Genomic DNA, 12571 nt, shown 5'->3' on the forward strand with positions numbered 1-12571 from the left:
ACCCTGTGACCTGGCCCCACCTGGATATTTTCTGAATAATCAATATGAGTATTTGCTAAAATGGGTTCTAATTTGTAGGGAGTTGAAATGTAGCTAAACTTGCAGGGGGTGAAGAAAGAAGTATATTTTACCTGTTATTCCAGATACTTTTGAAAAGGTCCAGGGATTCCCGTAGTCTGTTTGTGTTATTGTCTTCCCTTATTACCATGTTGTAGCTGCTGCAAGCCACAACAAAGATTATAGCCGTGACATCTGGACAAAGCACACAGAAGAAAGGAGAGGGAAAAGAAACTGTTATCGCAGCACATACACCTCGGGGTAATACCACCATTACTCCCTGAATTGCCCCAAACACCTGAAGAAAATATTTATAACATTGGATTTCTGCATTAGTGACATGCTATGTTCTCAGCATAAGTAAAATGATGTAAATGTAAAGTATATTCAAAATAAAACCATGGGATATTTTCACTTACCATTGAAGCATTGAATCCATTTTCTTCTCTCGTCTCTCTGGCCACCTACATCAAACATGCTGTTAAAAAGCCATAGGATGTTATATCACTCATGTGCACTAGGGAAGTCACATGAAGCATGCAGCACAAGTGTTCATTTTATGAATCTGACAGCTCCAAGGACAGCGGCACTAAAGTACTGCCTGAAGGGAAGAGAGACCTGCGGACGCTGCGCTGCATGTCAGAGCGCTGCACCACTCCACCTGCCCTGCTCTGCCAGGAGAACGCTACCATAAAGTGAGAAATACTCTTTTTCCAGGAAAAGTGCTGGCCTTTCTGGTGTGCGGAAACACACATGACATGTATGGTTGGGGCTACTGCATTACAAACAAGCACAGGTTTCATCATATTTTGAAGCATGGTGGAGAGAGTGCATGTCTACAAGGAGGAGGACACAGGCAGCTCCTCAGTCCACCAGCACTGTCACCTTTTTGCGTGAGAACCAGTGAGTGGAGGCAGCCCAGTGGGAAATGTTTTAACAGAAATTAACACAAATTAATAAAATTTCGAGACACAGAGTTTGCAGCCTTCCAGAAGAAGGAAGACATTTAACTCTCTTTGTCCCACTGTACCAATTGTGACTTGTGGCAAGATACCGAGTGCTGTGAGACCTTACCCCAAAAGTATTTTATGAGTTTACAGCGCTCTATCAACAAAACAGTTGGCAAAAACAGCCCCATGAGAGAGCAGTGTTAACATATATGACTAGTATCAGCTTTTTTTATGAAGTATGAGGCAATTTTACTGGGACCTACTGAAATTGCTAAAAAACAAACTAAATCAAACAGTCCTTGCCCCCTCCCTACACCTCACTTTACCAAGAACAGATGAACACAGACATCTGAACTAAGTTGTTAAGGATTAGAAAGATAATCATAAAATATTACTAATAGACTTACTGGAAATTTACTTTATCTACTTGAAATCTTGTTTCAAAAATCCCTGATGTCAAAACTCTGCATCTTAATAGGTCCTGGAAATGAGAACACGGAAGCTGATTAATGACATTTTTTTTTTCTATCCTAATTTTCTTTCTAAATACATGCAATAATATTTTCCATGAAAAGTCTTAAATGTTCCATTTAATTAGAGTTCAATCAGACTTGTTGATAAACCCGCATTTGTCCATACTGACACGGTAGATACACAAACAACATCTCTGAATTTGGCTTGTGCACACTCTGGAAGCAGAACAATACCCTATGTGTGTTCTCCTTTGTGCACACTGAAACCAATAATTGATTATCATATAATTTTATATGTGACGTGGATAATGAATTCTGAAGTTACATAAAACTAAGAAAAATATGTTGTTCATGTTGTAAAGTCAAGTATTCAAATGTTAGAAAACTCCAGATTTACAGTTGCCCAGGCAACCTTAATTCTGCCCTCTTTTGTACTGAATGAGACAGGAATCCTATCGAAATAATAGCTTGTGACTAAGTAATTAAAGCTCTATTACAGTGCACAGGGGAACAGAATTTAGGCTGCAGGTAAATTTGGCATTTCTTTCTTATTTTTCATGCTAGCAGTACTTTACACTTAAATAACATTCTTTTAATAATTAAAAAAAAAATAATTTCCTGCTTTCTCAAAGGAAGTAGGTAAAAGCAATTTATGATGCATACCTGAAGAAACTAGCTCTCCCTGTGCCATTACCATCACTAGCAGGTATTTTAACCTTGACTATCCAGCACTGCTGCTGGAGCAAAAGTTTTCTGCCTGCTGAACACCGAAGGCCTCGTCTGATCTTGAGAGACATAGGGCATTTCTTCCCAAAGGAAACATCACGAAAAAAATTTGAGACAGCTAAATAACAGAGCAAATCCTCCTGTGACGAATGATTGCTCAAGGTAGAGGAAGGCCTCACAAGAACAAATATAGGGCAACACTAACATAAATAATAAAAGCAAAAATGAAGGTTTGCTTCACTGATTTCTCTCTCCAGCTGAGCAATACTGATGCTACAGTCAGGCCATGGGGTCTACATGGAGTAAATCTCACTGCAACCACTTTTGTCTGGAAATGTCCTGAGGGCTTTAATAATTGATTCTATATCGGGTCAACTACATGAGTTTCACCTTATAGTACAACGTGTATTATTTTTTATTGCCTTCTATTTCAGGATACTCGTCAGAGTAATTGGACAGGCTTATGGTTATAGACTTGAACTAGGTCTGAAGGTACAGGTTCTGCTCCACATACTTCCCTGTGTGATCCCTGGCAAGTCACTTCATTCCTCTGAATTTCAGTTCCTGATTACACAATGAGATCTGACAGTTTAATTTTATTTTTTTAAGAGCATCCACCCATCATACATCTTGGGTAGTTAGACTGAATTACCCAGTGTAGGGACTCTCTTTTACTATGAGTATTTGCAGTTTACCACGTGGCCCGCAATCTTGATGGAGACTACTAGATGATAGCAGGATGCTGGCACTGAAAAATAACAGCCTCTGAATAAGTTGGCTGAGGAGATGTCCTGCCCAAGGAAACCAGGCAGCCTGAGCTCAGGGAAGCCAGCTGAAGCCATGCATCATGCCGAAGCCTCTTCTCACTCCAAGGCTGCACCATTTCACATGTCCTGCAAGTAAGGCTTAAATGGAAACTACTCTGCCCACAGGAGACAGGCACAGGTTGAAAAGAAGGTGTCTGCATGCCCGCAGGGAAATCCATGAGGTCTGCTGCTGCTGTGGGTGCTCCCCGCTGAGTTTGGACATGGGACCCACTGCAGGCTGCTGTCCCTGAAGGACCCTGATGACGGACACGGGATGCCTCCCTTCAGGTTTCCATCACCTCTACTGCTGCAATAAAACACTCCTTCTGTGTAGCAAAGGCTGGTGATGGAAACCCTAGGCTTTTACATGAATGTTTTGTTTGCTTTTCTTGTGGGACACAGAATGGAAGGCAAGGAGAAATAACAGACATATTACAGAAACCACCAACCTGCATGTAACAACACTAAAACACAAGCTTACCTCCACCAAAAAGCCTCTTTTTCTTTAACACCCATTACTTAAACTGCTAGACTGTATTTTGATAGCATGGGGTATGGCATATTTCAGCTGCTGGTGGGACTAAACTAAATTACCTGAAGAATTCAGACAAATGGGTGACTTGGTTCAGACCCTATCCCATTAGTTACACTAACCTGATCTGTGGGTGTGTAGTCATCCATGCTGACGCTGTCAATTCTTTCTAAAAAGCTGGAAGAGAAAAAAAAATGCACTTAGATATGTAAAATCCTGTCTAGTATAGCACTTTTCATGCTACTTTTTCCGATTTAGATTTCAGCTGCAAAGTAAAATCACAAGTCTGATAGTAAAGCTACGAGCCCAATGCTTTACTTATATTGCTTGGGGTTGTAATTTCTGAGCCAAAAATCTCTTTACCTAGACTTTGCTTCAGTATAGCACTTTTACACTTACCATTATGCAGTGCTCACAAGCAGCCTAAATGCAGTTAAATGTCACAATTGTGTGACATCCACTAAAAAAATACCAAGTCTATCCATGTGTCATAACATTATGAGGTGGCTTAAACATAAAAAAGATTCTGGGGTTTTTTAGAAAGAAAATGGGGAGAAGGGTTTCCTTTATTTAGCTGGCTTAGCACAATGCCATGTTGATTACAGTCTCAGCAACGTTAGCAGAACTGTTAGTTAATGTATACGAGGAGCTTTGGCCTGAGATGTTTCCCGTGAACACTGCAGCTAAAGCGTAAGAACTGGAAAAGAAAACTGCACGAAATGGAGGTTACCCAGTCTGCCTGTTTACATTGCCAGAACTCAGTGAAATCCATGAGGTGAAACACAACTGCAGAGAAGAGCAAGAGGAAAGGGAACCGGAAAAAAAGGGGGACAACATCTCCAATTATTTTAAAGATCTTTTCGAGCTTTAATTCTTTCCTAGTACATGTAAGAATAGCAGTAATAAGGATATAAAAATGGGATTTTCTATGTAGAGCTAAAATAGACAGGTTCTCCTCCTTCACTTTCACCCATTTCTTAGATTTGTGTGAGCCCAGATGGCTCATTTTCCCGGACTGCCTGTATGACTTAGAAGCTTTCTTGAATTTCTGCATTGTTATTTGGTATTTGACAGTGAATACCCCACCGGCTGACTCATCCTGCTACAACATTATCAAGATTTCTTTATCAACTGGCATTTTTTTTTTCCGATTTTACTTGGAATCTATGTGGAATCTATTTAATTGCAGTGGGAAAGAAGAAAAAACAGTGAACTCCTGCCTGGCAATGTGACTCACTGTTAACACAAGGGTCACAAACACTGACCAGTTGAAAAAATACCCCCTAAAAGCCTGACTGTACTTGTCATAGTACTTTCCCACGGATACTTACTGAAAGGAAAAGAAAATACGCCACGTTTATATTTACTTATACTATTTTTCCTTTTTGAACCCCAATTGTTATAACAGGGGAAAAAAATCCAGTACATACAGTTAGAATATGCAGTTTTTCTTTCTGAACCATCAAGGTGTGATGTCCGAACACCGCCTTTAAAAACCACTTGTTTATACAACAACACGACGGGTGCCTAATTACAAAATGATCCTGAACAAACTTGAAAGAAAAAGGATCTCTTTCCTAAACCTCCTCCCCCAGCAAAAGTAACCATCAGCTTGCACAGAGATGGAAAAGTGCATCTTTGCAGCTGCAGTCACCACTAGACAGCGGCTGTATTCAGCAGAACCTTCCGCTCTGATGTTTTCCTCACCTTGAGAACAGCGATCGAACCACATTTTACTTGTTACCCCCGCAGTTAACGCAGTCGCAGGAGCAGAGAGATGTATTTTTAACAGGCGCACTTGTCGTTAACCCAGCTCTCATCTCAAGCTCACAGCACGCAGCAAGGTGAAGAAAGATGGCAAAAATCGACAACCCCCCAGTGCCCCCAAGCTGCACCTCTTCCTAAACAAGCAGCCTGAGCGAGGCTGTGGAGGCAGCGTTCCTGTTTTTCCAAGTCTGTCACAAAGTTTTCTTAACAGTTTGATGTGGTTAACGCCGTGGACAGAGGCGAGTGTTTGTGCACAAACACGACTCCATCACAAACCCCACGAGACGATGTGAATCAGCATTTTTCTTGGAGGAGGAGAACTTCTGGAGTTGGTCTATAAACCACAGGTGATACATCTTGACTCTCTGACACCAAGGTCACGCTGGTAGCACTGATCCAAAATGATTAGATAAGGTGATATTCAGTACCAGCGCACACCTCTCTCTCCTCTACAAGCACTTCAGGAAGGTTATCGTTGTTAGCATTTGCATTTATGTGCTGTGTGTCAGCCCAAGTCATCTTCCATTTAGAAAGTGTCAGCCTCCTCCAAGTAAAAAACATATGTTTCAAACATCCTCAGTGGCAATGCCACAGGTAAGAGAGAAAGCGCTCTGTTAAATCACCTGTGCTTAAAAAACCTCTGTTTAGATAGCCATGTTTTACGTTCCTAAGGTTGCTGGCCACACGTCATCTACAATGAAATGAAAGCAGTGATTTACAAAGTTTTAACTGCCATCCTGCTGTATCAACCTGCTCTGCTATCACTGGCACCCAATAAATCAGCACATGACTGGGCTAAATTTCATAGCTTTTCGTAAGGTGTGTGAGGGACAGCTTTCCTAGGATTTCTTTTGGAAGGACACTGAGTGTGCACTGAGTTTTCTAGACACTGAAACATAAAAAGCCATACTCTGACTTTTTGGAAAGAAAATCAGTTCCTGAACATCCTTCATAATAAGCTCCTTACTTGGCTAATTAGCACAGTATCAAAAAATAGCTCTGACAGGCGAATTTATATAGTAGGTTCAAGTAATGGATTCCAGATGAGATAAGGAGGCAGTACTGCCTCATTACTAAACACACTAGCTTCATCCTCATTACTGCATTAAAATGTGAAAAGGGGACTCACCTTTCTAAATTGTTTTCCAAAAGAACATTAATTTCTACTAATTCCAAATGCCTCTACTAATAATTATGTTCTGGTGTAATATACATTTTTATATATAGAAATGTACATATATACACCCCAGGAAATTTTGCATTTACATGAATAAAAATTCAATTTGCAATGCTTAAAATACGAAGATTCCTCTCAGCTGGGGCAGCTCCTACGTCTCCACTCAAAAGATCAGCGTAAGGAAAACACAATAGCAGAAAAATGTATAAAAATGGACACCAGCATCACCAATTCTCTCTTTTTAGCTCTTTTTAGCTCATGTTTTTTTCAGCTCAGGGATAGAATTTTTTTCACAGAACCATGTCTTTTTACAATCCTGACAGGTCTTCTATTTATGCATCTTTTTTAGAAACCTGTACTCAGGATTGATGTTAATTCTGCAGTAACTGCTTTGCATGTAAGTGCAATGAACTTTCAACTCATGCATTCAATTCAAGTGTGAATACAACTATAACGTGATCTAATATTTCTATTTCTAGTTCACAATTGTGGTTTTATTTATGCAGGATTCAGTCTGATAATCAGTACAACACTTAGGTTCTTCTTAATTTTACAGCAGGATGGTCCACATTTCCTCATGTGGAACAGCACAACCCGTCTTTTTTTTTTTTTTTTAATTTTACTTTAATCTTTTTTAATAAGACAAGCAAGATATTGGAAGGAAGGTCTTCACTGCTCTGTTTGGAAATGCAGTGGTTTGATTTGCCAACAAATTAAAGCAAAAGAAAAATGGACTGATAAAGTTTAAAAAAAAAAAAAGAAACGATCACGAGCTACTGACATTATTATATCTATTATTAAGCTGATCTGTAGTTTTATAAATATCTTCAGTGAGTTTCCTAGGAAACTCAGCTGACACTTAGTTTGACAAGCAATCTCTACATTTTGTATTATGCAAGCTGTGAACACAAAAGTACAGGTTTTAGATGTGCCTGCCAGTGCATGTGGGAACTATCAATAAGCATTATTCTCTTTAAAAACCATGGCAATTTGAGCAGCATTAGCAGCTATACAAGAATTTCTGGAAAAAGGATTCATAAATGCACAAATAAAGAGGAGGTAATCGCACATGAAAATCCTCTTCTCACTGGGTAAATCACTGCGCTGTTCTGTACAGATATTCTGACCCCACAAACAAAATCACAATTAATAGAAAATCATGTCTTGAGAATAATACTATAGACGCAAAAAACATGCTACATTTATAACTGTATTTTGACAGTCAAAGAATTGGAAAGATGAAGTGCTAAACTACAGATCGATACACATTTTAATACATCTTTTTCTACCCCAACCATTTTTTCTGCTCTCTCCCTAACATTTCAAAGCCCTTGTATCAAAAAGATGCTGTGGAAAACAAGAAATCGAACTCAAATCACAATAATCCTCTCTTTAAACGAGGAAGGTAAAATGGTAACTCTATAGCTGAAAGTTCTCAGAATGAAGATTCTCAAATTTATCCTCAGGTAAGTTGTCAGAGTCTGCAAACCTTTACATTTCTGATGGACTATTAAGGGCTTTTCAAACTCTTTGCATTAAGGGCCAGGCCCCCAAACCAACAGAAACACCTATACTTCTACTACATGAAACGATGCAAGACCAGGACTTTGAATTCCCTATGTTTGCGTTGTAATAACTCATCTATCCCAGTTCTCTAGTGAGCAGAAAAAAAAAATTACTTTTTTTTTCTTCCCTGCTGCAGTTATCAGAGACAAAATCAACACGTGATTTTTTAAATATATATTAGATATATATGTATTTTAATCAGATAAGGGATTACAAACTTGTTAGTGCCTCCTGCAGTACTTGAAGTAGGAAGCTACGGACTTCTGGTTTGGAGTGTACCTTAGGCTCCACGGCTGGGCTTCAAGCACCCTGGCATTATTCTGATGCGCTTCCTGGTAACTGAGAAAGACTTAATGAAAATAGCCCCCAGCAACCTAACCCCTAAAGGATTAATTTTTTCCTAAGTCATTTACTGAAGATATCGGTAGAAATCCCTCAAAAGACACGGGTAAAATCTAATCATTGAGGATTTTCCTCTGAAGTTTGAAGAGGCACGATGTTTTCCATACGGCTTCCATTTGGTAGCACCTTCCCCGCTCCCTCCGTATGGCTCTGCAGCCGTCTCCCATGGGGACTGAGTGCAGCAGGAGTGCAGGGAGGCTGAAATCTGTCTTGAATCCACTCTGGATCACGCATCTCTTTCTCATTTTGAGCGACCAACTGCAGCTTAAGCTGGCGCAGAGAAAAACAGCCAGCGCAAACGCTGAAGATGCTATTGAAATTTTGTATTTATTTATAAAGCGTTGGAGATTTAGGTATTGGTATTGATTGACGGGTATTTTTGGCATCTTCTGAGAGCGGCGGTTTCCCAGGACTTCCCTTTTGTTCCTATTTCAATACCAACACTAACTCGCTAAAACCGTCTCTTCAGCCTCTCATGTGGGTGTAACGTATTTGGAGAGGGAGATTAAAAAATGGGCTATCAAAAAAAGCCGTAAAACCGCATGCAGGCTGGATCCGAGGCGCAGAAAAGGAGACTGCAGAGGGCAGCATTTGTTAAATCACGCTCCCTCCCCGCTGCAGCCCTTACGCTTGAGGCCTCTTTGCTGGAGCAGCGCTCGAGGACTGAAGTTCAGCTACATCTCACGGTGACGGTCCACTAAAACACAGGTAGAATCTGAATTTAATGAAGATCTCCGCAATTGATGTTGGTAACCCCTTGCCTTGTCACAAACCAATGTTTTTTTCCTCATCTTTTCATGCATTCTCTAACACAGGGGTCTGCAGGCTAGTAAAAATGTGGGATTTGCCCAGAGAAACAGATCTGCAGCCATGTGTAACCGCTGGCAAGGAAATCATTACAGCCAGGACACGAAAAGGTTAAAGCTGAGGCAGGGAGCGAGAGCAAAGTACAATTGTGCCTGAAACCAGCTGGCACATTAACAGGCCAGTGAAGTTTGAGGATTTGTGGTCTGAAGCCTGTCGCCATCCCTCGGCTTGGGTGGCTGCAGCCGGATTGCTCCCGAGACCACCAAGGACCACGCACAGGACGGCTGCTCGGCCACCAGGTGTGACTGGTACGTAGGCAGGACAAGTTTGCCTGGTACACCTGGGTTTTCAAGAAGCTGTCTCCTCAGAGTAGGAGCTGTCAGTGTGATGGATGAGCTTCAGAAAGAGTGGTGAACATGCTGCAATGGACCCCAGGCGAGCAATGGACCCCCAGGTGGCCGAGCACTGGCTCAGGCTGCCCAGAGAGGCCGTGGGGGTCTCCTCATGGAGACCTTCAGAAGCCGCCTGGCCGTGGTGCTGGGCACCCTGCTCTGGGTGGCCCTGCTGGGGCAGGGGGCTGGGGCAGGGGGCCTCCAGAGGGCCCTGCCAACCACAACCGATTTCTGATTCTGCAGTGAGCATCTTGCCCAGATCTACGTGCCCACCTACCTGCCGCCCACCAGCAGTACCAGTAGCTTGGCAGGGGAAGCACATGCCTGGCCCATTTCATTGTCATGGCTACAACTACTGCCAGCCATGGCCCAAAGCATGGCAAAGTCATCAAGTGCCAAGTCACCACAGCAGCCCTGTGAAGCAGGAGAGCTCTAGCTTAAACTCAATGTACAGGTGATGACTTTAGCTCAGACATCAAAAGCAACGACAGGTCACGACTATCGCAACCGCGGGCTCATCGCAATTCGGCAGGAGACGCTTCCCCCACAAGTCAGAGGGCTGGCAGCAATCAGAAGCCAGTTTGACAAGGATAAGAAAAAGGGCTAAAACCTGTAAAAGAATGCTTCTGGTATACGGGCTTGGTTAAGAGAGTTTCCTAGCAGACGCCCGTTTCAACCTCGCTTTCTAAGCTGCTCAATAGCCTTTTCTCAGTAAGTACTGCAGAGCATCTCTACAGAAAGGCTTCACAGGCTTTGGCATGTGTCCAGCTATTAACCTAAACAAATACATGAAAAGTTCAACTACATTAAACGTTTCAGACACACGTTTTAGTGCTTTCCTTCTGCTTAATAATAGTGCTCTAATTTTATTTTTGTTATAATTGAAAAAGCATGAACTAAACTCAAAATGAGTAAACAGTATGGCTTCCATAACTACTTGCCCCCACCGTTCCCTAAATTTGTTAAGAAGCAGTGTGAATTTTGGGAAATGCATTTTTTCCTTCTAAATTTAGCAAACTAACCACTTTTTGGCTTAGCAGATGTTTTTGCTTTCCGAGCGAGAGGCCTATGGGGATCATCATTAACCCTCTTCTTAACATAAACACTGGCTAAGACTTAAATCTGGAAAACTGTCATTCACACAGAAAGGTTAACAGGCTCCAGCAGAAACGAGACTCATCATCTGCAGCTTCTGTTATGTGGGATCTCAGAGAAGAGGGAAGAGGACGGGCAGAGAGAGAAGGAAGAGGAAAGGTTACTTATTTATTTTACAAAGGATAATATTTTTTTATTGCGTGCGATCAGACGTTTTATTCCCAGGGGTGCAAGCGGCTGAACTGCTGCAAAACACGAACTAAGAATGAAGCACTGAAAAAACTGAAGGCGTAGACTGACACAGGCAAACCCTGCTCCTAACCGCACTCACACCAGCTCGAATCCATAGGATTCAGCTCCCTTTCTTCTTTCTTGTGAGAGGACAGTCCCAGGCTCATAATCTTTTGGTATCTTTATATACCCATGCAGAAACAGATTTGAGTTCTGTAATATAAAGGCTACACAGAGCGCATTCTGTAATTATAAATGCAATTTTGAAGAGAGGACCAAAAGATAATAACCTGAAAACAGAAAGATCATATTGCATTATCTGGAGAGATCTGGATCCTGACTGCTTTCTGAGCTGATATTTGACAGACTGGGATCATTTTATCCGCTGTCTGAACGAAATAACTGTTTAATATCTTCCAGCAAGTATACAAACCAGCTCAGGAAGGGAAGTAAAGAATACCTGAAACATCAGCATGAGAGTCTCTCTCTCAGTCGAGAGATTGAACTTCTTCAAACAACAGAAGAGTCAAGAGGGAAGAAAACAGCTGTCCCATTACAATCTGGAAAATATACCTTTAGAGATAATGATATATCAAAACCTTGGTTTTACATTTTACATCCCACTAACTGAAGTGCACAGAATATCTCACATCTGCCTCTTTAGTTAAATTCTTCAAATATAACTTTGACTTTTATGTTCAAGAAAGCCAAACTACGGGCAAAAGATAATATTTGGAGCTGTCAAATGCTTCAGATTTACAAGAACCAACTTTATACCACAAGGTTGCCAAAGTTACCAAAATTTATTTTCACAGGGTGTTGCAAATACAGCTACCTCTGTCATTTGCAAGCTTAGCTTGCTGTGATACAGGGAAACAAAAAATCAATGCAACTTACACATTCTGGTTGATGGTTTTGTTTTTAAAGATTGTTGTGCTGTGGACATACTTAGTGTATATAACTGTGGTGAGCCCTGAAGAATGCCAAATCCAGGTTAGAAAGAGCACTGGTTGTTGGAAATTAATGATCACTTAGTCCAGTGGAAGTGGTTTGGAATAATGTCTGCTACAGTGACTGCGGAAAGGAAAAACCAGTTTGACTGGAGTTTTCTATAGGAGGGTGATAAAAGAGAAAGCAGAAAATCCTCAGACAGGAGAAGCAAAGTGGCACCAGTCCAAGCTCCTTGCAAGGGGAACTTGCTGCCAAAAGATCTCACATCTAAAAGTCAAACCAGATGACTCAAAAAGAGGATGCTAGTAGCCCCCAGAAAACCCAGATGAAGAAAAGTGAACTCTTCAGGGTGGCAAATGCTCCTGGCCAGGAAAAGCACATGCCTGTTTATTATACTCTTCAGATCTATGTATTTTTGTGACATTAAGTGAGAAAAACAATATGTTAAAACTCTGTGCAAAATGTGAGCGTATCTGTTTGCTTTTGCCTAGCACGTGCTTGTCAAGTGTTGACTTGACCCAGAGAATTGACATGGCTGGAGTCCTGGTGAGCGCTGGGGTTGAGCTGGAGAACTGGCATTAGTTTCAATGCCCAACATTTGGATCACAGAACCAGTTCTCATGAGGATGTATTATACAC

At 41.3% G+C, this 12571-nt stretch overlaps 1 protein-coding gene across 1 annotated transcript in view; it reads right to left on the bottom strand.

Annotated features, from left to right (window-relative positions):
• The window catches only part of GNAL (G protein subunit alpha L), a 123439-nt gene that overhangs the window by 10205 nt on the left and 100663 nt on the right, over positions 1 to 12571 (bottom strand). The window contains exons 6-9 of the mRNA XM_032182451.1: positions 3667 to 3721; positions 1415 to 1488; positions 477 to 535; positions 132 to 252 (exon numbers count right to left, since the gene is read on the bottom strand). Coding sequence (XP_032038342.1) covers positions 132 to 252; positions 477 to 535; positions 1415 to 1488; positions 3667 to 3721 — 309 coding nt within the window. The remainder of the gene's footprint in view (positions 1 to 131; positions 253 to 476; positions 536 to 1414; positions 1489 to 3666; positions 3722 to 12571) is intronic.

This window comes from Aythya fuligula, chromosome 2, assembly GCF_009819795.1.
Source record: "Aythya fuligula isolate bAytFul2 chromosome 2, bAytFul2.pri, whole genome shotgun sequence".
Lineage (NCBI taxonomy): Eukaryota > Metazoa > Chordata > Aves > Anseriformes > Anatidae > Aythya > Aythya fuligula.